At 33.5% G+C, this 24609-nt stretch overlaps 1 protein-coding gene across 3 annotated transcripts; it reads right to left on the bottom strand.

Annotated features, from left to right (window-relative positions):
• Window positions 1–1160: 1160 nt before the first annotated feature.
• On the bottom strand, window positions 1161–24135 carry LOC110105391 (uncharacterized protein At4g06598). Of its 3 annotated transcripts, none has more exons than XM_020834869.2 (6): window positions 23978–24135; window positions 23754–23908; window positions 22918–23658; window positions 14017–14092; window positions 13746–13872; window positions 1161–1466 (listed from the first exon to the last, which is right to left on the bottom strand). In XM_020834869.2, exons 3-6 carry the CDS (start codon window positions 23631–23633, stop codon window positions 1270–1272), a joined length of 1116 nt encoding a protein of 371 aa, XP_020690528.1. In that variant the 5' UTR covers window positions 23634–23658; window positions 23754–23908; window positions 23978–24135; the 3' UTR covers window positions 1161–1269. The 3 variants fall into 3 exon arrangements, with proteins under 3 accessions (XP_020690528.1, XP_020690529.1, XP_028548106.1); XM_020834870.2 differs by having other exon boundaries at window positions 22918–23654; XM_028692273.1 differs by having other exon boundaries at window positions 22918–23654; window positions 23754–23890; window positions 23978–24127.
• Window positions 24136–24609: the final 474 nt, after the last annotated feature.

Genomic DNA, 24609 nt, shown 5'->3' with positions numbered 1-24609 from the left:
ATACAAAGAGTGCAACAGTATTGATTTATCCTAAAAAAAAGCTTTGCAATTTTGGGATTTGGATCCTTTTAAAAGTTATCATCATATATAATTATATTAAATAGAAAAATTTCATGGATAATTATTATCTTTACCTTGACACTAAAGGACACTTTACATATATTTCTAACTCTTTAGGTAATTATGCTCAAGATTTTAAAATTGCATTTCACTTAATTAAAAAAATGTAAGCTTTTTGGGTCTTTTTGAACTACCGGAGCATTTTTGGTGTTATTAGCCTTGTTTGCCTTTTAGAGGGAAGCTGACATGCAACGGTGTAACAAACTTTTCCTCACAGAAGTTGAATCCTTTATGCCCTCAAGGCGAACCGAGAATAATTCATGGCATGAACGTCCGGTACATCGGAGCTATAATTGCCTGAAAAATAAATTCATTGGTGCGAACGCGATATTGGGGGCTCCATGTGGTGGTCGTTATGCTCTCGAGGGCATGCCCTAAGAAAAAGCACGGTCTGTATTTCGAAGCTGGATATGCCATGAGAAAAAAACTCGTTGGCACGCAAGAGAGAATAGGTGGAGGAGCTTTTGGCACAGATAGCATGGATAAAATATTTTGAATGCATATTGTGGAGGAGCTTTGCTTGCAACAACTTTTGGACTACTTAAAATAGATTTTTTTTACTAAAAAACTTGCTTTAAATAGTAAGAAAGCCGTCCCAAACGAAGCCTAAAACTCGTGCTACAAAGAGGATCCAGATGCTTAAAGGCGCATCTTCAAAAGACAAGTCAATAGAAAATGATACAATAGAAGTTAACATTAACACTTAACATCTGTCAGAATACAGTGACAACAGAGGCCAGGAGTTAAAAACCAAGACGAAGTGAAAAAACTAACAACACCTCCTACAAGTCGAGAATTGACAAGTGGGCGTGGGAGGAATATGATCGCAAGGGCACAAAGTGATACAATGAGCATAGGGAGAACAAAAGTTGAAAGAAAAATGTGACAGAAGAAAGACCCTGAAGTAATTCACCTTGTATTCTGTAGAAACCATCCAGATCACTTCAAGGGCGTGCGTGGTATCTGAAACCCACACTGGTGATAGATTGAAGAACTCCACTGCTTTAAGGCTTCATTTGAGACGGCTTTCTTTCTGCTTCTTAAATCAGTTTTTTCGTACAACTAAAAAGCTGTTTTAAGAAGAAGAAAGAAAGCCGTACCAAACGAAACCTAAGTCATCCCTTACATCCATGTGAGGTAAGGTGGCAATTAAATGCGGAGGCCGGTGACTGGGTCTCTTCCGGAGTTGCCCTCTGTGTGTTTTATTGAGAGATTAGAGAACTGAGAATCGATGTCTCTGCTGTTACTTCGACGGTGCGAAGGAACCTCCTGGGGCAGCTTCTGCTGCTGCTGCTGAAACAGTGATCGCAAGCGAGCAATTTCTCTCTCCAGCATGTCTTGTTGGACTGTATCATGCCAAGCAAACAAGGAATGCCATAAACAGCAATGTTAGATTGACCTCGTATAGAATATGTGTATATATGCCCTTCTAACTTGCAGTAGAAACAAAAGCGATATAGAAGATTCTAAGATTTTGTTTGGGAGGGAGGACGGCTTTTTTATTGTTTCTTAATTTTTATACTAGAAAGCTGCTTTAAGAAGCAGTAAGAAAACCGTTCCTAATGAAGCCTAAGTAGACTTTTTTGGGAGATGTCTTGCGAAAAAGGAAAAAGGGCACCTTTCAAAGTATTGCGGCTCATGCAGAATGAAAGATTAGTTGATTCAGGATCACGAAAGTGATAATGTTTAGCTCAAAAGCCACTTTAACAGGCAAGATGATATACTGTTACAGTGAGAGTGAAAAAAAGGAAAATTCTTTTTAGCACATAATAATTGAGATGTGTCTGGTATTCCTACTTTGCCTTACATTTCCTCCGTACGTGAACCATAAAGCACATCAAATTGTGCCGAGTTTCCACGAGTCAACTCAAAGTTATTCATTGTTTTCCACGAGTCAACTCTATTTTTTTGGGTAAAAGTCAACTCTAATTTTTTTCAAGGACAATTATCTGGTCTCTTTCATCATTAATGAAACATAATAATATAATATTCATGAAAGGTAAGATAATCTTTAACTCATTTTTGTATCATTAAATATCATGATTTTTTTTCCATCTTTATATAGTAAGAATTTTACAACTTATTTTATATTTATTCAATTTATGAATTTACAATAGAATGCTTTGAAGTTTGCAAATGTATAATTTATAATGACATGTTAAAAGCATGTTTGTATCCTATCTTTTCAATGATGACCCGTCTCGTATCGTGTCATATCAACACATCATAGTATAATCCACTCTTCGAATATGGAGATCCTTCATATTTAACCTAATTTTACGCTAACACCCCTCAAGCTTCAGCATATAAGCTAAAATATTAGTTAGTTCTAGCTTGTTGCATAAACCATAAAAAGATAGAGGACCTAAAGCATTGCTGAAAATATTAGCTGCTTATACTGAACAAAAAAACACAAAGGATAAAAATCTTCTTGAAAAGCACACAGTCCCAAATGAAATGATAATCAAGTTGAATATATTTGATTCGGTCATGAAATACAAGGTTGTTGGCAATATGTATAGTAATATGATTCCTGCAGTTTAGCATGCCAATTGAGTAACCGAGAAACAAAACTCTTTTAAAAGAGTCTTTGCCCATATCATTTCACATGATGATTAGATAATAGTTCTATATTCGCCCACAATATTGAATCTGGCCATAATAGTTTGTTTCTTACTTTTTTGATCAATTGGGTTATAACTATTATCTAAAAAAAAAAGAAATTTAACACTAACTTCATGTAGAAAATAGAATCAAAATAATCATAAATATTAAATAGTACTTCAAAGTTTAGGTGCTTAGTCTTAATATCTGGTAATCCTTTACAAGGAGACTTCTTGATATGCTAGATAACTCATGGAACAATCTTCCAATGTTTTTGTTTGAAGTTTACATGCACTAATTAATAACTCCAACCATGAATGAGATGTTAGGGCTTGTAATGTACAACAACAACAACAACAACATTAAGCCTTTGTCCCACTACGTGGGGTCGGAGGGCTTGTAATGTAATAATCCAAAATTTAAAAAAAAAATTAACTTGAAAATATGAAAAATTGTGAACTGTAGTACTGTTGCACAAACCTATCGAGTGTTGCATCCTTTGTTCTACAGTAACCAGGATTTCTACATGCAGCGCTACAGAGCAATAGTCTGTAGCGCCATGCTGCCATATACATGATATTTTAATATATATATCGATCTAAATATCCCTCACCACCTCAACAAAACCCCAATTGTAGATGGCTTGCCGAGGAATAAAAGAGAGGAAGAGAGAAAGGGGAGTGAGCAGGAGAAAGAAAGCAGGGGATAACCTTAATCCTAGTGGGAAACTTTTTCATCGCCCCAATTGCAAAAAGTTCCCTGATCATGGTGGGTTATCTTAATCCTAACTCTGTTTTTGATGGTTTTGAGTTTTGTTTATTTTTCTTCTAAATTTGATAAAACAGCAATAGGTATATATATAATTAACATGTGGTGTCAACCCCATGACTATTGAGACCAATTCTTAAGGGATTAACCACATAATTGATGATATTGACCGGTGAATGATGAGATTGATTCTTGTTGGTTTGACACCAGGACTGATGACTGATTCTCGGGGGATTAACAACATGATTGATGAGACAGATATAGATATAAGATACATGATATAAGATATGCATTGCTATATATTTATGTATATATAATACATGGCATAACATGCATAGCAATATTCATATTGATAGACATGACAAAGCATAAAACTTTGATGTAGATACTACAACAACAACAACAATAACATCAAGCCTTTATCCCACTACGTGGGGTCGGCTACATGAATCCTTTTTCTCCATTGTGTCTTGTTAAAAGTCAAATTCTCGTTTAAATCTAATAAAGAAAGGTCATTCCAAATATTTTCTAACCAAGTCTTTTTAGGTCTACCCCTACCTTTCTTAACATAAATCAAATCTAATACCTCTACTCTCCTAACCGGGACGTCATCACAAGGCCGCCGTTTTATGTGACCAAAACCATCTAAGGCGACTTTCTCTAATCTTATCTTCTACTGGAGCTACTCCAACCTTTTCACGTATATGCTCATTCGTATCCTATCTCTAAGGGTAAAGCCACTCAACCACCTGAGCATTTTCATCTCTGTCAAACTTAACTTAGTATTATGCTTCTCTTTTAATGGCCAACATTCGGCACCATAAAGCATTGCAGGCCTCACTACCATCATATAGAATTTTCCCTTAAGTTTGAGGCTTCCATTTCTATCACATACCAAGCCCGATGCATTCCTCCACTTCAACCATCCAACTTGAATTCATCGCTTGCAATTAATAATCCCCATCTATTTCACCATCACTCTGAACAATATGATCAGCAGATATCTAAAATGTGTACTCTTATTAATGACTTGTCGCTCCAAAGTCAGCAATCCCCTCACTAGGTCTATTACTTACTAAAATTACACTCCATATGTTCCGTTTTAGATCTACTCAGCGGAAACCTTAAACTGCTAGGTTGAACCTCCATATATTCAAGTTTTACTTTTCAACACTCCCTCTCTAGTCTTTATCAAACAAGAAGAAATATCATCAGCAAAATAGCATACACCAAGGTACAATCCCTCTTGACGAATGTTCAGCTGAGAACATTCCATGCTAAAGAAAAAAAATATGGGCTTAAGGCTGATCCATTGATTGTACCAACTGAAATAAATAAATTACTTAGCCATCCACCTTGCTGTTTGAAACAAGTAATAGCTTCCATGCATACATATCTTTTAATGATTTGAATATAAGCATTATTGACTCCTTTCTTTTCAGAAATCAGTCTCCATGCACTTCTCTTGGAACTTTATCATATGTTTTTCTAAATCAATTAAAATATCATATGTAGATCCTCTTTATTCTTCTCTAATAATTTTCTCCATCAAAACCTCTTAATAAATGTATGGCTTCCATAGTCCGAACCTACACCGGCCAATGAATCCAAATTGATTTGCCGAAACATAGTATCACGCCGACAAGCTATGCTCCATAACTCGCTCCCATAGTTTTAAAGTTGCATGACACATTAACTTATACCTCATAATCGACATCTATGGTGCAATCACCTTTATTCTTAAAAATAGGAATTAACTACACTCATTCTCACACTCATTGACATCTTTGTTAGTCTTCAAATAGTATTAAAAAGTTTAAGTAAGCTATGATAATTCCTTCATCTCCTAAGCAATTCCAACACATCTAGTTGGAAATATCATCGGTCAACAGCTTTTCCACGCCTTCATTTCTTTAAAGCCCTCTAACTTCAGTTGTTACCTAATACGCCGCGACAAAAACAAGAAATATTTATTTTCATTTAGGGTGCTAAGGCACTATAGTCATCTGTATTTTCACAAATCTTCATTAAAAAAGTTTAGCAATAATATCTCATCCACCTTGTGAATATTCATACTCTAAGAAAAGTATTTTTTTGATCTTCATCCCTTGAATACACTAACACTTGAACTAAATCCTTACTACTGACTATTCTCTTTGTCTAAGGCTAACTTATTACATATACTTTCTCCCTCTTTAGTTACTAATCTTATTATATAGAATCACTAAAAGCTAATTGTCTTTGCATCGCATATTGCTTGTCTTAGCAATCCTTACGAGGCCACTTTATAGATTTCTCAATTATCATAATTTTATAAATTAACCAATTTTTATAATAAAAACTTCTTATTTTTAATCTTTTCTTGCCACATTCTAGATTCACACTCCAACTATTTTACTATTAGAAATTTTTCCCTTTGATAAATACTCCAAGGACATCTTTTGCAATATTCTTAATATCACTATCCACTTTTCCGCACATAATAATTTAGGCATCATCATGCACAGTAAAATCTTGGAAGATCTAAAATTTATTCTCAAAATATTTTTGTTAATTATCTTTAAATGCCCCATCTATTCGCTAAACAAAATAATTTTATTTTATTTTTTATTTTATGCCCCTTTATTCTTAGAAGTCCAAAACTAATAATGAGTGTTGTGTAACATATAATTTCAACTCGAAATACTTTACAATCTTTGCTATAATCGATTTTATGTTTTTAAATAAGAAAATAGTCAATCTGGGTTTGTACTATATCCATTTTTATAAGTGATGAGTATGCTCATTCCTTTTCTTAATAAGGTCATTAGCAATTGAAAAATCATAAGCTAAACAAAAATCCAATATGGTCTTGCCACCTTCATTCGTCGTTCTAAATCCATGGCCACCATGAATGCTTTTAAAAATCATCTACCTCTCTACCAACGTGTCCATTTAAATCTCCTCCAATAAAAACTCTTTTTTCAAGAGGTATATTTTGTATTAATTCTTCTAAGTCATTCCAAAAATTTAATTTAGAACTCATATCCAAACCTACTTGAGGAGCATAAGCACTTATAATATTAACAATCTTATCATCAACAACAATCTTTAAAGCTATAATTCTATCTCAAATCCTATTAATTTTTATAATATTATCCTTTAAACTCTTATCTATAATAACACCTACACCATTTCTAGTACGACTCCTGCCCAAATACCAAAGTTTAAATCCTAAACTATCAATTTCCTTAGTCTTCTCTCCAACCCATTTAGTTTCCTAAATGCACAAAATATTTAACTTCCCATGAATCATAATATATATTAATTCCATTAATTTTCCTGTAAGGGAATATTCCAAGTTCATATCCTAATTTTAGTTTCATGGACTAGCTTCTTTGCCCACATCCATCCTTGATGTGAGAACCCTTGCCTATTTAACACTGCACCCGGGCGCCGATGCAGCGGCCCTTGCACACTTGTCACTGTATTCAAGCCATACAGCGTGTCGCTTCCAGAGGACGCCCTAGCATTAACACAATTTCTTAAAGGAATCATGTCATTATTGTTTGACAAGTTTTAAGCTGGCTATCGACTACCTAAAACAACCCTCCACTTTTCTCATCCAGGACTTGGGACCTGGCAATGACAGTGTTATAAAACTTTGATGTAGATATGCATTGATAATTGATCTTGGGGTTATCTTTCAAATCAGATCTTGGGGCGTCACATGTAACAACCACAAAAATCAATTTTTGAGAAATCCCTGATATTGAGATGAATTATCAAGGAACTCTTCATTATTTCCATGAGGAAAAAAAAAGAGAAGAAAAAAGAACGGAAAAAAAGGAACACTTCATTATTAGAAGTAATAAGTATACATAAGAGTATTATAGCTTTGTTTGCAACTAAGAAGACTAATTTCTTCAAGATGATCAATATCATATTTCCTCCGAGTGAAAAACCTTTTTACCATAATTAAATTAACCTCCAACAAAGTACTTGGGCCACCTAACATTTTAGGCACAAAATACTTTTACCCATAGTATTTTACATCATAGATATATTTATAAGCAATCACAATAAGTTGTCAACAACATAAACAACTAATATGACAAAGCCTAAAGGTTTATATCAGATGAATATGAAGTGATATGTAGTGCTCTCTCAGAGAGCAATCTCAATAATAACTTTATAGAACTTTCAAAACAAACTTGGCGGTAATGTTTAAGCCCATAAATAGCCTTCATGAGTAGACATGAGATTCTCCTCTCGATCAACGTACCTAGATGATAGCTCCATATAAATTGTCCCATTCAGATTGCCGTGTTAATTTGTAGAATAGTAAATCCTTAATTGATGGCCATTGACAAGAGAATTGGGCAAATTCTAGTCGAGCAATTAATGAGGTCTCAAAATAATATATTCCATAGAATTATGTGAAGCCTTCTTTGGTAGCCAATTGAGCTTTTAATCCCTCGATCGAGCCATTAGAATAAAATTTAATAGTGAACACCCAATAACATGCAATTATTTTAGCACCAGAAGGAACAACCAAATCAAGTACGATGGCTAAGTAGAGTCAGCATTTGAGCATTCATAGCTTGTTTCCACAATGATTGGATAGCTTTTTTACTTACATTTATCATTTGCCCTATCAAAAGGTAAAAGTTAAAGTATTGCTCATTCCATTAACTCGTATATGTTATTTGATCATCTATCTCTTTCTTTTGTACTTTTTTCTTGTCTGTATTGTAGCTCTCTTATTAATACATAAGAGGGCAAGCAAAATATGAAAGAAAAGAAAAATGATCAAACGATGTATAAGAGTTGATGGGATGAGCAATACTTTAACTTTTATCTTTTCATAGGACAAATGATAAATGCTGATAAAAAACCTAACCAATAAGTGGATGCTCAATCAAATTTGACATATAGGTGGAAGTGTTGTTGGGAAGGAGGTCAATCACGTCGAGAGTGTAGACCTCTAGAGAGGCGTAAGTATATAAGCTTCTAGAATATGAGAAAAAGGAGGTAAAAGTGTTATAGATGGGGGAGGAAGAAAAGAAAAAACATAGTCTCATGAAAAGTTACATAGGCCAAATTGTATAAAAGTCGGATTAGAGGATCATGAAGCCTATGACATTTCTAATTGCAGGAAAGCTTGAGAAATACACAACTAATAACATGAGGTGAGAGTTTTTGATGTGAGCAAAAAACATGAACAAAGACGATGCAAACAAATATTAAGAGTGTAAGGGGAAACGCAATTTCATTGAGATAAAAGGTGGAGGTGGGTGAAAGATAATTAATGAAAGAGGATGGATATGGTTGATGAAACTCATGAAAGCAAGTAGTTAAAAAACAAAATCCCCTCAAAATCGATGGCCTTTTTTTCTTTCAACAACAATATTATGTTGAGATGTCCACAGACAAAAAAATTGATGGATAATGTAAATGGTATAATAGAAGATGCAACATTGAGTTTTGATAAATTCTAAAGCATTATTAGTGTATAAAGCTCTGATTAAAGTGAAATATATATATATATATATTAAGTCTAAAAATTGTGAAGGAACTCTGACTGATATTTGATTAAAAACAAGTGCCAAGTGAACAATCATCAATAAAAATAAAAAAACAATGTTAAGCCCAATCAAGGATATGAATAGGACTCCAAATGTTCAAATGGACAAACACAAAAGAGGACGATGATTAGTGATAGAACAAAAAGGGCACATGATGTTACTAACCCAATTCAAATGCATGATGATCAATTTGGATAAAGATGAGAAAATAGATACAAAATCTCCCCACCCCTGAAAATAATAATAATAACAACAATAATAAAATTGTGAGGAATATTCATACTACATTAATATCCTTGCAATGCCAAGAAGCTTGAGGTTTTGGCATTTAGCAAAACTATACTTTTGAGATGTGTAGACAAGAATTTTGATAAATAATACCATTGCTATAACAGAAAAATACAACAAAAACAACAAGCTTTTATCCCCCTAAGTGTGGTTAGACTAAATGAATCTTTTTTTTTTTCTATTATGCTTATTAAGAGTCAAATTCTCATTTAAATCTGACAAAAATGATTATTTTTAATATTTTCTAATTAAATCTTTTAGATCTACCTCTATCTTTCTTAATATATGACAGCTCTAATACATTTATTCTCCTAACATGGTCATCAGACGACCAATATTTTATGTGACCAAACCATCTAAAGCGACTCTCTTTAATCTTATTTACAACTGGAGCTACTCCAATCTTTTCACATATATACTTATTTGCATTCTATCTCAAAGTGTAAAGCCACTCATCCACTTAAGCATCCTCATCTCTATAACATTTAACTTATTTTATGGTTCTTTCTTAATGGCCAACATTCTGCAGCATTGTAAAACTCACCATAATAAAAAATGCAAAATTAAAATTTAATAATTGATTAATTTCTAAAGATTATCAATGCATAAAGTATTAATTAAAGTGCAAAAATATACTTTTGTTTCTTGATAAAAAATTTATAAAAAAAAAAGAATCAAGGAGCTCTAACCTTTTTGGACCTAATATTCAATTGTGGAGTTAATGTTGTTAAATGTAAGGGTATTTTGGTTATTTTTAATTAAATACTTATTAAATGTAAATTTCAATTAATTATTATTTTTTGAAAAATTTTATTAAACTTTTCTTTAATAAAATTTTAATAATACTTTTAGTTTTAATTTTAAAAATTTTAGTCATATTTTATAAAATATGATTGATAAAAATATGTATGAATAAGTTGAAAATAACATCTATTTGCATTTGATTACTCTAAATCAATAAATATCATATTTTTATAAAATATGATTAGGAATTTTGATATTAAAACCAAAAGTATTACAAATTTTTTTAGTAAAGAAACCTTTAATAAAAATTTTGAGAAAAATTATATTTAATAATTGTTTAATTAAAAATAACGAAAATACGCTTACATTTAACACCATTTACTCCAACATTGGATGTCATGACCAAAAATGTCTCATTTTAAAGAGTTGAGGAACCAAATTGGTAGTTTGGGACTATTTTTGTCCCTAACAAAGAATTGAGATACTATTTTGATCCTTTTCTCATAAAATTAATAAAATAGTTTAATAAGAATAACAATAGAGCTCAAGTGTTTAAGCAGAATACTAAAGAGAATGAAGATGACGATTAATGGCAACTCTTAATATAAGAAAAGGATAAACACATGATAGTTAAATTTGGATATATAATATATAAGAAAAACATAAACAAAATCGTAAAGTTTGTTGAGAGGAGGATGACCTAGCCAACAATGTTAATGAAATGGAGAAATAGTAGAAGAGGGGGTGGAAGAAGCATAGGTCAACAAGTAGTAGACCCCTATCAACTTTAACGCCTCCAACAACCATATACTTCGAGTTGAAGATCTTAAAAGACACAATGAGAGGTATTAATTTCTAAGGCAAACTAAATAATAGGTTGAACGGAAATTATAGAGCATATAAAACATCTAAGAATGCGAGTTTTTAAAGAATATATAATACCTGTTCAAGAGACAAAAGAGGCTGAATCATCAACAATAATAACAAACTTTCAGAAATAGAAGAAGCCAAACCATCAAAAACAATAACAGATGGAAGAGATGACAAGAATAAGCACATAAATCTAAAATTTAGGACGTACAAGTAGGATAGTTGCAACATATCTATATAAAGAGATTGCATGAGATGTTGAGATAGATTATAGAGATTGTTTGAGCAACCGATCATAGTATTATTAAGAGAGAACAATCGATCCACATTTCAAAGCACCATATGAAGTAGGGATTGTGTAAATATATTGACCATTAGAGGGATAATTGACTTTCTCCCATTAAGGTTTACGAGGCTAATTGATGTGGCTATAATGAGAATAAGTTCAACCATAATGGCATCCTCACTCAAGTATAATTGGTTAGGAGTAGGAAGTTAGGGAGTCTAGAGCATTACGATGCGAAGAACTTGGGGGAAAGCAATCACAATATTATGCATGTTTAAGTTGACTATTAATTGAAATTCATACCTTACAAAGAAGGATGCAAGCCAAAGTAAAAATGGCAACAAGGAATTCTTAGTTTTGATTTTATTAAATAGTAAAATATTCCCTGAGTAAGGAAACTATGAACTCTAACATTTAATATTTATTGGTAAAGTTATTTAAATTTTGTATATTATACATAATTGAGTTTTTTTTTTATTTTAATTACTTGATTGTTGGATTCAATTTAGAGGTGGCACTCCTAAATTAGAAAGATTCACAATCAAAATGTTGGATCTCACAGGCTTGTCACTAGCATGTGAATGAAATTAGAGTGTTTATAATCAAGTTCATACAAAGAAAAGAAATTATTTGACAAGCATAAGGATGAGCTCAATAGTTCACATAATATATAACAAAAGATTAAAAGATAGACATTTGACGAAGAAAATTTTGGAGGACGATGAAGATACCTTGATAATAATGTGCCAAAAGATGATGAATAATTTTTGGAGGATGAAAATGAAGTTTTATATATATATATATATATAAATATTACTCACATTGCTCCTCTAATATCATCATTCATCAATCTATCCTTCCTAATACTAAAATGCATCTAGCTCTTAGAATTCTCATTTTGCGACATCAACTTGGCTATCAATGAAGTTTTATTTATTAACACTTGAATGCATACAATATAAGTCTCCATAATATTCTCTTTAACACCCAATACTTCAAAAAAATAAAATCTCATTTTAATCGCTCAACCTTAACTTCATAAGTAATATCCTTATCTATACTCATATTCTTTTGTTCAAGGGATCCAATATACTTGAACTTAATATTTAGATAATCTTTCAACAATATTGATTATGATAGTTAATAATAAACCAACAAAAATTGTATATCATTAATTGCTCAAGAAAAGCCACCACATCTCTTTGGTCAAATGTAACCTTTGTGAAACAAGGAACACAGCTGATCTCTTCCTCATCAATGGTTTGGTTTGTGACATCAAAACACGTTCATTATCCAGCAGGAGCCAAAGAATTTAAGCGTCCGAATAATAAACTTGAAACCGCCAAGAAATTGCATCAACAGTTGTCCGACAACAACTGAAGAGTAACCAGCAGAATTCTAGTCAGTCATTGCCAAATAAAAGAGTACTCCCAATATCTAAACCGTAGATAAAAGGAGAAAACCTCAAGCTGAAACAAACATCAACAACAAACGACATGCCTTCAGTAAATGGCCAAGCAGTCGGGGTAGGTGGATGCCCTACAGTAGTTTCCCCATAATCAATTAAGAAAAGGGCTGTTAAGTTGTTCACACACACGCACACACATATAAATATATGTATATATATGTATGTTCATTGGCCAAGCTAAATGCATTTATATGTCATTTAATGTATAGTTTGTCCTAGACTACGGCATGTACTGACAATTATTTGATCTGACCCAGATCAAACTTCATTCTGGATTCGATTCCAGAACCAAAAAACAACCTGAACTTCATTGAAAGTTTACAACAACAACATCAAGCTTTTGTCCCACTACGTGGGACCGGCTATATGAATTCTTTTTCGCCATTGTGTCATGTTAAAAGTCTAATTCGCATTTAAATATAATAAAGAAAGATCATTTTTAATATTTTCTAACCAAGCTTTTTTAGGTCTACATCTACCTTTCTTAACATAAGACAAATCTAATTCCTCAACTTTCCTAACCGGGTCATCTGAAGGCCTCCGTTTGATGTGACCAATCCATCTAAGGCGACAAACAAAAAACATATGCTGATTTAACACCTCCATGAAAAATGTCATGATGGTGTATATGGTGATAATCCAATTAGTGCAGACGAATGCATAATTTTTCCCAAGGGAGCCTATTAATATATGATAGGATATGGGTATACCGAGATAAGATCTGGAAATAGTGAAAATAAGATGATGGTACCACATGTCTAGATGGCCCGGTTGATATCTATTTGATTACCATCGATTTTGGCATTTTCTTTTCTTTTGATAACATTAGTCTTGCCATAGAGGGCCAAAGCACAACTTTAAGTTAAATTTTGGGGAAAAAAAAAGCCCAAAGAATCCCGCTAGTGTAATATTATCAAAATTTGTGAGTATTTCTATACATTCACCATCTCAATTAAAATAGAAAATTACATAATAATAAGAAACTGACAGTCAATGAACAATAAAATAGTAGGACAAGTGGCATGCTTACGGCATTTTACAAGATGCTCCTGAGCCAGACTGTCCAGTCGTTGCTTCAAAGCTTTATTCTCTAAGTTTAACATAAGATTCTGCTGATCTAAAAATTCCAGTTCGGCTGAAACTTCCATCTGTTCTGCCTATAGGAGTGAAACCCAAAAAAAGTTGTGATTTCAAGCTTTCCAAGGGTTCAAGGATAAAGACTACCCGCTTTAAATTTCTATTGGAATTTCTACAAAAGAAGGTATCATATTCTAATCTTTTAAGGATATGCCAGGAGTTACCTGTAATGCCTGTACACTTCTCTCTAGGTCAGCGATGTATTGAAGTTTTCGCACCCGGGAACGTTGAGCAAATTGCCTGCATCAAAGGAAAGTTTAGAGCCTAAAAATAAGGGAATATGGAGGGCTTTAGATCACGAAAGCAATATATAAACAAGAATGGTTCATCTTCTACCAATATTCAAATAAGAAATAGAAAGAAAAATGCCAAAGAAGAATATAGATAGGCATGTATAGTTATCATTGAAACACAACAAAAACGAACACATTCATTCTATCCTGAACTACTTTTTCAATTCAAACGGCTTGGTGGTGAAGGCACAGAATCTTCATGAAGATTCAGTACAAGGAATGAAACTTAAGAGACAGTATTCGTTCTCCCCTCCGTCAGGAAGAAATGAATGAATTAACTCGATCTGATTTTAGTAGTTAATTTGTTCCAGGCTTTGTTTCTATAGCATTCTTACTCACCTAATGATCATTCATATCTAAGGACAGATTCAGGATATCATCAACATTTGCCTAATACCAATGATATGGCCTGATTTTCTAATCTTCCATTTACTCAAGTGTTGCATCAGTTATTGACATTACTTTTTGCGTCCTTGTGCACTTCTGGTTTATCTTTGGGTCCCTCACTTTCTCCCTTGTTCAGCATAAATTCCAGTAAATCAAAGGTTCTATGTACCCACCACATAACTCGAGCTTTGTTATCAGTGCTTCTGATTAATTAATTCAGTTTTCTATCGGTTGGTAAGTTAGGCCTCGTTTGATTAGGCTTTTTTTCTCCGTTTCCGTTTGAATACGCCGAAATCAATCAGTATTTACTGTTTGGAATCAAAGCTTAACAATAATTCCTTTTTAATAAACATTATTTTTTCGGCGGTTACAAAATTCTTTTCGTAACTGCTTCTTCGGTCACAAAACGGAGTTTTGGAAGCGAATTATGTCTTTTATAATAAAATCTCAAAAGCAGAACTTCTAAACAAACAATTTAAAATTACTTTCAAGTATTAATAAGCACTTTTAAAAATATTAGTCAAACATATCTCATTATTAAAACTCCATTTTATTGAACGGCTTTTTCTCAACCTCCTTTTCTAAAACTCCTTTTTATGTAAGCATAAACCGAATCAAACGAAGCCTTAATTTGCATTAATGAAAATAAAAAACATCTCGTGTTAAATTTTACACCAGAAACAAGTGTACACACCCTTTTCCAGCTTGTAAGCTAAGAGGGTAACTGAAGCATCACCGAGTGACTGAGTGCACTGGGTTCCTAGCCCGAAATATATATTATTGAATCAATTATGACTATATAGTTGCTCGGTCAAGATATCAGTCATTATTCAATGCGAGCTATGAAAATGAGAGCACATTACTATAGATGTTAAAAACTCAAGGCATTTTAATAGGCAGATCAGACAGCAAATAATGCATTTCCGATTACTTCATCTTTATTGAAGAATTTATGTTCTTAGTTTGAGGCTTCTATTAAAAGTTAGCAATCATTAGGGAAAATGACTAAAATGATCCCATGACAATTTGTATGTGTTGGGGGTGAGAGGGAGGGGGCATTTTAGTCCCATTCTTTAAATAGGAGCTAAATATATTGCAATAAAAAAATGGAAATTAAAATTAAAGTTAATGGATGTAATTAAATATAATGGTATTTTAGAAATTTACATGTTGAAATTTTTCTTAATTTTAATTTGCTATTTACCTTATTTTCTCGTGTAAATTAGTTGACTTCGCATATAGTAGGAGAGAATTAAGATCATACAGTTTGCAAAGCAATATGACTTTTTTGTAATAAATAATTTTATTTAACATCTTTTATCTTGACTTCATTATAACAAACATATTGACTTTTTTTTCGGATAATTAAAATTTTAAACTTATATAATTTTATTAAAATAATATTTTTAGAAAGAAATATGCATTTCAATTGTTCAATTTTTTCATCAATATAATAATTTAAGAAAACAAAGTCAAAATTAAAAAAATTATTAAAAAAACTTGCTACGTATACTATTAACAAGTAACCTTAATAATAATATTAACAAGTGCATATTGCTAAACTATTCTCATTTTTAATATCATCCATTATTTTTAAACCCAATTTCCATTACTTTTAATCGTGATACTATTTTACTTCCTATTTAAGTAGTCCAGTGAAAAAACCGGATCTTTTATGTAATAGAGGACTAAAATGACCCCACACAACTAGTTGAATGGCCATTTTGCTCCTTTTCTCGCAATCATTATTATTGTGTGTGTGGGGCCATAGGGAGAGGAATTCATATGGCTTTTCTTTAGGATTTGGGTCTTAAGGCCCTATACTATTTTCTTTTCATGACATCTAGTGCACTAACACATTTCCAAGCATGTCAAAAGTAGATTTCTATGTCTTAAATGGGCATATTTGCAAGATAGATCAAGAGTTTCAAAATATTTAACCACTTTATATCAACCCTCTCAAGAAGTGCTTTAGCATACTTTTCAAAATGAGTCTAGACGATTAAGGCTATGGCACACTCATAGGTGACACAACATAGCCGCAAGTTGCCACAAGACAACAATTTGGCCAAATGTGAGCCCAGCATGGCTTACATTAGGTTTGATCAATCATATATCACTTCAACCACCATGTAACAGTCTATGAAAGGTCCATAACCCCCTTGAGCTTTTTGCATATCTTAAACATAGTTTAGGCAAATATAATTACAATCTAGCCAGTATATTAATTAATGCCTAGAACTGTTTGTCCATAGGTTCTATGAGCTTTTTTGAACCTTAAGGTCACAATTGAGAGCAGGTAAGGTAGACTTTGCTGGATCACCATCAAATATACCATAACTCTATCTACGGCGACCAATTCATTTGCCTAAGTTCAAGTAGATAAATTTTATGCTATAGTGGTTGGCCTTATTTCAACATGTTTCATTCAAGTCCTTGTCTGCAACAAAAGATGCACATGCTTGGATGTCAATAAAAATTTCGACAATGGTTTTGTATGGCACCCACAATGTGACAACATTTTGACTTGAGCGCACAGTTGTCACAAATTAGGACAAAATCCCACATAGCCATCATAAAGAAGGTGTTTATTAATACATGTTAGACTCCCACCCATGCCCAAAAAGGTAAATATTAGTGGTATTACCAAATGGAGCACCAATGCAAGTTTGGGCATCATTAACCATACCAAGAAAGGCTAGTATAGGTGATAGATGGCCTAACTTCTGTCAGGGTCATTAGCTGAATGAACTCTCAATTAAAGGTATTAAGATAATGACTAAGGGATCTCCACCTTGATGCCCAAAAAATAGGTAAAGGTGATGCCATCGACGTAAGCTCAATAAGAACCAAAAGATCCTTGTGCATCGAGAACCAACAATCTAATGAAATATAACAAGTGAGAAGCCTATTATTCCTTGCCTTCTACCCAAGAGATAATTTGTTGTATCAACTTCACTAAACCGAGCTTTAAAGTACTTTTCCTCCTAGCTCCCTAAACTCTTCAAGAGGGAGATACTTATAGAGTGAGAGGGGCCTCCCAATTGCTCCACTTAAGAAATGGAACTAAACCCCACAAGAAATAGGAAAGCGTTGCTTTGGGAATTCAAGACGTCTTGGAGGAAAATGCAAGCAAAACATGCAATATGATCTGTGGAGATCATGTCTTTCCGTAACCTAACTATAACTTGATATTCATTACAATTTGAAAACCATAATTATTGTTTGAACATAATTACTATTTTTGGTGTCATAAGTTAAAGTTGTTTGCTTGCTACATTCACATGTATTGACTTAGCAGGACTCTATGGATCATAACTATGATTCTTTGGTTTATAATTATGATTTTTATAAGGGAACAAACAAAATGATTGTGATATAAATAAGTTCATAGCCTTTGTAGTTGAACAACAAGCTTATAGTAGAAAGTAACTCAAGAATACTATTGATAAGAGAATCTCTAGTGTTAATCTCTGTAACGCCGGCCCAAGAGGGGCCGGCTAGACCGGTCCAACCAGGACCGGTCCGGTCTGGTCCGGTTCTACAACCGGCGGCCCAGGCACCAGGCGGAACCAGACAGAGGGGGGGCGGAACTCATGGTGGGCCCATGCATGAGTGAAAATTAGTATTGGAGGGAAATTTTGAATGGGAATGGCTGTTTTGGTATTATGTATTTCTCCTTTATGATTAATTAGGTGCTTAGGGGGGAATTAAGGGGATTATCTTGAATTTGAATTGTAATTTGAGATCTAGGGTTTGTCCTTGGGCTCTAGGCTACGGCTAGAGATTTGGAGGGCTGTTTCTTCCCCTCAAATTGGAGAAACCTGTATCTTTCTTTGCTTTCTCGTTATTTGATTGGATAGAAGGAGTTTGCTTGTCTTTCCTCTCCAACAATTTGATTTTCTGCTTGGTTTACTACTGGTTCCTTCTTAAAAACAGCAGATTTCCTGCTGTTTTCCCCCAATTTGGCTTTAGGTTTGCTTGCGAACTCAAGTATTATCTTAGGGTTACTTGCGAACTCAAGTATTTCCTATCAGTTTCCAAAGCAATCACTTAACTAAATTGAACGCTGTAAAAACAAAACATTAAAATGATTGTATGTTAAAACTAATATCTATATAAGGATAAATGATTATATTAGAAAGACAATTAATTTAGCATTTATTAAAGATAAAGATGTAAAAAATAGATAGGGTGGTTTAGCATGTACTATAAAAGACAAACAAAAGGAACAATGCGGCATGTCAATAGAATTAATGTGAGACAAATGTAAAAAAGAAGGAAAGATGAAAGGTAAAATAACAAAGTGGAGCAAAAGAACTTAAAAAAAAAAGTTAACATCATATATACACTCAAAAGGAGTGAGTGGATAAGACAGATTCATAAAGTTAAACCTAAGTTATTGGGATAAGACTAATGATGTAATAATAAGTGTTATAAAAGTGTTAAGAGCTCCCAAGATGATATGGTTTCCCAACACATAAGCCACTAAGCACTTGCCCAAGTGAACTAAGGAGGTAAAAAAATTATTCTATTACTTATAAACCAGTTGAAAATGAATTTTTTGGTAAGATTATGAAGTTATAATCATCATATTAAAGTAAGCAAGAAAATTTTATGAATTTTCAAATTCTCTAGTGTTCCATACTCATAATTCTAGTTGAATAGACCATCTTTAACATCTAATCTAATCTTCACTACTATCTATTACATCTTCACCATTAATATTCTATCTTTCAAGGATGAATTTCAATCCTTCTATCTACTAGCACTCACTTTCTTCATTCTCAAGAACTATTATTTTAGAACTTTGCTTCCTTGTATTTATATTTATCAAACTTGTTTCAAAGTGCACATCCTAATATATCATATTCTTGAGGCTTTCTTCCCAAACCGCCAACCCATTTTGATATCCCTAAATATGACCTTTTTCACATCCCTAAATTCATCATCTTTATTATTACTCTCGTCTCAATTATTTAGTCATCTTTATGAATCCCCACTCAAATTTATTTCTTTTGTCATATGAGGTGTCATATCTATTTTTCACAAATGCTTTTGCACAAGTTCTAGACATTTTTCCTTTGGTCAACCCACTTTCCTCCACTAATGCTTGCACATTAATTTTATTAATATGTATAATTGATGAATCTTTTGCCCAACATTCTAACCACCAAAAACCATTTTCTATTAATATTCACCCATCATCCCTCCAACAATCAATTCTTAGCTTTACCAATCATTTGTGCCACAATTGGTTGTCAATAACTTGTTATTGCCCAATGCTATGATCCATAAAACACAAATAGTAAAATTGTACTTTTATAGAACCTTCATTTGAAATAACTACAATATTCCCCCACAAAAAAATTTCCATACAATTCCCCTCTAAACCAAAATTTATAATTATATTATTATCTGTATACATATTCTTTGTATAATTAGTTTACGAAACTTAAACCTATCACATCTAAGTATTCACCTAATACTCTAATAATATTGGCTATAAATTATTAAGACCCATTGAAAAAAAAAAGAATAAAATAAGTCCAAAATTCAAATATCATAGTAAGTACAAAGGGCATCCTATTTTTCACTAAAATATAGGAATTAACATCAATTTACAGAACATTTTTCACAGGATTTCCCTAAAGTTAGCCCAGCATAAAATTTGAACCAATCTATTCCTAGCTTGGGATAACCTGTAATAAAGTGTTTGACACAAAAAATTGTTTTAGCTTGACCAACATAGGAAAAGATGAGAACTCGTTAAAAAACAATGGAGAAATCCTACTAAATGGTATCAAATAGACTAAATCAATCAACCAAGCAGAAAGTTACTCTTAAAGGAAGATCAAATAAGTTTTACGGCATCGGCGAATTCCAATGATCGTTGAAGGCTCTTCAATTACCATATGAACAAAATAAAACATCCTTTTGAATGTCATCCAGACATCCACACAACTAGCCTAGCAAGCCCTCTATTTATACCACATAATCATGCTACAATAAGTGGATTCTTTTTTGGCAAAACTACTGAATAAATAAGTGAAAAGCTTATTATGTATATGAAAGATTTGAAATAAAATTATCTCTTATCAATTAGTGAATCTTGATAAATTTGTATGATGTTATTTTTATTTCTTGCAAATAACCCCCTCGTCATACTCATCCTATCAGCTTCTCTTATCATAAGTGAATCATAATATATTAACATTTGGTGCTCTTGCAAAGAAATTTGTCCAAAAGAGAGTCACAAAAATGGGAGTCATGCTCAACAAAGGGAAACCCATAAGTCTTAAGATCATCATGAAGAAGTTGCTAATAAAGAAGAAGATCACTAACATGTAGTTGACGACCAACACAAAGAAGACAACACTATAATGAATTAAGCCTCAAACTTGATAAGTTGCAGAAATAGGCCATAGCAGTATTCAATGACTACATGGTGCTAGGAGTCAAAACATGATCGTTGTCTCTCAAAGACGGAAACTGATGGTGTCGAGCCAATTCGACAGCTAAGGAAAGCTTGGCATGTAATAGTGGTTCACTCCTTTACTTCAACAGAGGAAGTGCTCTAAGGAGATTAAAAGTATAATTTAATTAACTTATTCTCCTAAATCTAGATCACGAGGTCAAATCATCATTAGCCCTAACAGTCATATTTGTGGCTAAACAACCACCAATAAAGAATAAGGTGCCCCGACTCCTAATCTACAAAGGAGTCACTGACTTAAGGATACATTAGTAAATTTAGGGATATGCAGGCTATTAACTCAGTGTCTTAGATGCCATCATATGCAGTTTCTTCTTGGCTACACTTGCTAGACCAATACCACATTAGTTTTTGAAGCTATTGCACAAGGACATAAAAATCATCATGAATTCTAAGTACCTATTGGCCTTAAGTTTCTCAAGCACTTAAAAGTAGTGGAAGAGTGGCCAAAACTCGTTTTGTTTGGAGAAAGACTTTGATGCCCATTTTAATATTAAAAAGCTAGAGGTACCATAGCAAGTAAAAATATGGTAGACTTCCACAGATTTTAGGACTCAAAGAAGACAAATTCAAGTTTATAATCAATAAAAATCACCCTCAACATTATAGTCAACTAGCTAGCCAATGCAAAAAAGCTAATGAAGATATTCAAATAGATATATCGACCTCCCAAGTCAGTAACTGCCAACTCAAAAAAGTTTATAAAAAAAAAAAAACAAAGTTTAATCCTCTATCAAAGAGTTATGATGACAACCAAGGACAAACTATTGCTAATGTTTCCTCCACAATCAACCATTTTTTTCTCCTCAACGACTTTTAACCTCATCTAATATATCAGCTTCTTTCTATACATCATAAAGGCTATTTCAAATGGCCAAAAATGATGAAATTGACTCTTAAGATACATGATATATTGGAAAATTGATTATGAATAAAAACACTCTTAGACATATGGGTACAATACTAGTGGTACTAGAGAGTGTCACAAACTTGAAGGCATAACTTTTAAAATGTCATAAGGAGATTATAAATTGTTTGTCACTCGACCAATAAAATTTACAATTGTGTATACTCCTATTTAAAGAGTATAAGGACCCAATTAATAATAGAATATGTGTACATCAATAGTATAAGGAAAAATCTTGTCAACCAATGATTATGGCCCACCAGAAATCTAGTACAGCGTGACCAAAGCAATGGTAGGTGAGCACCTGATTGATGAGCCAGACCAATGCATCCACTAGGGACACACCTACATCGGCATGGTGAGCACTGCTCAAGTAAATAGACAAATAGCATCGTGGACCGTGCATAAAATTTATAATATAGTTTCAAAAAATGCAAAAAAGGATGAAGAGATTGGGCTTTCGGAAAAAAGAAGAGAAGGAAAAAATTTATTTTCACAGTTAAGAAGAATATAGAATTCAACTACTAATTTATGGTTGTAGAATTGATATATTAATAACAAATCCGGCCTTTCTAATGGAATCTTCTCAACAATTCGAAGGGCAGTCAACCAAAGCTTTATGAAAAGAAGTACATTGTTTTCTTCCGAGGGTTAAGGAGACAAGATCATCAAAATTATTCTCTACTCACTTGTTGTGGCACGTTTTCATTCCCAAGCTATTGCTATATAGACAAGATTAATGCTAGTATTCAATGCACAAGACCAAAAAACAAAGTGATGATATAATTGACAAAAAAAAGATTAAATGATGCTAAGCGTGATATTTTTCTTACCTAGTTCAAGTTTCATCATGAATGAATCTGTGAGTAGACTAGCAAAAACTAGAAAAATCACAACATTCAAAAAAAAAAACAAAAAACAAAAAACAAGAAAACATATATAACAAGACAAAAATAAGATGTCTGCATGGTCTAGTGCTTACTGTTTAACCCGCTTTGCATCAAACTCTGACTGAGAATTCTTAAACTGAGAAGTATCCTTCTTTTCCAAGAAGTTTTTTGAATCTTTAGGAGAATCTTCTTGCTCCAGCTTCTCAACAGCACAAGGCGCTACTACCTCAGGTTCCTTTGATGTCCCACCAAATGATCCTGAATGCAGATTTTTTTCATTTGCAATGGGAACACTCTTCGAATAGTTCCCCACGTTAAGTGCTGACTCCCAAACTCTATTCTGCTGTCTATCAAACAAATTTCTACTAAACAAATTCCCCTCCAAATAATGATGCTGGATATCTTTAAGTTGATCAAATTCATGTGAACCCCAGGAAGGCATAGAAGTTATAGTCTTCCCCCTGCATTCCCCCTGAGTTAAATTGTCCATATTTGAATATGCATTATCCAAGTAGGCGAAGGAATCACTTGATGACCGGCGATGACCACCTCTCCTTGCTGGAGCTGGAGTCTCAGGCTCATTAAGCAAATCATCAAGCCAAGAAGGCTGCTCCTCAATGATAAAGCTCTCAGAAGAGGTGCGCTGATGGCACCTATTGCCCTCTCTAAGCTTAGGTGCCCGTCTTGATCCAACCGACCCATAGTCTGCATAAGCCGGAGCAGCAATGCTAGGAAAAGGGGATTTTGGGGGAAGGAATGATTGTTTTCCAGTGTTTCGCGATGTGGAAGCCACTTTCATGTTCTCCATTGATTCCAATCCACCCCAAACCTGGCTAAAATCCAGTCCCCGCATGAAAAACATCACAAAGCTACGATTTTTTTCTATATAAAACCAAACCGAAATAATAAAAGAAAAGAGAGAACTCACCGTAGATCGGGATCAAAAAGCAAATGCGGGTAGAATGCAAAAGGTTACACACTTTGAAGTTACCAACGTACAAATAAGAAAATTGCTGATGCAATTATCGATATCTAAATAGCACAGATCCGGCAACAATTGGAACCCTAACAATGATGCAAACCCTACATGGAGGGCGTAAGAAAAGCTGCAAATTGGAAAAAAAATGGAGGTCAGAGACCGAATAAGCGTACCGTGTGGCACTTCCTCCTCTCCCCAATTCGATGCCCAGGGATGAAACCCTAAAAAAAAAAATCCTTAGCGCCTAGCAGAGCAGCGCAAGGATCCTTGTAGGGGTGGAGAGGAGATGGGAGGACAGTACGTGTAGAGTGTAAAGAAAGAGATAAATATATATCCTCCAAAAACTCGTGAGAATATCGCCACGCGCTTTGTCGCCGTTTTATTAAATAAAAGGGTCTATGATATTTGATAATATATTACTACTTCTCTAGGCACATGTGAGAGATTGTAGCCGTTGATGTGTTCATGCAGAAGAGATCGAACGGTGAGTACGAAGTAGAGACTATTTGTTAGGAAGGACTTGTGATTCAAGAATTGATGCCATCGACCTCAACAGAAATTACAGCCGGATCTGATACGACAGGTTTCTGTGTTCCAATGGGCAGGTTGGGATTAATTTGCGGGGTTGAATTGGGCCAGATTTCCATCTTTTGCCTGTAAGTGAACTGGCAAAGAAATATTGTTTGTTGATCATAAAACTCTCTCCCCCCCCCCCCCCCCCCCCCCCAAAAAAAAAAAAACCCCTCCTCCCCCGAAAATAAACAAAAAATCTTCAATTTTTCTTTTTCTATGAGGTATGGGGTGC

The sequence above is a fragment of the Dendrobium catenatum genome, unplaced genomic scaffold (assembly GCF_001605985.2).
Source record: "Dendrobium catenatum unplaced genomic scaffold, ASM160598v2 original_scaffold_156526, whole genome shotgun sequence".
Lineage (NCBI taxonomy): Eukaryota > Viridiplantae > Streptophyta > Magnoliopsida > Asparagales > Orchidaceae > Dendrobium > Dendrobium catenatum.
This window is presented reverse-complemented; position numbering and strand designations above follow the sequence as displayed.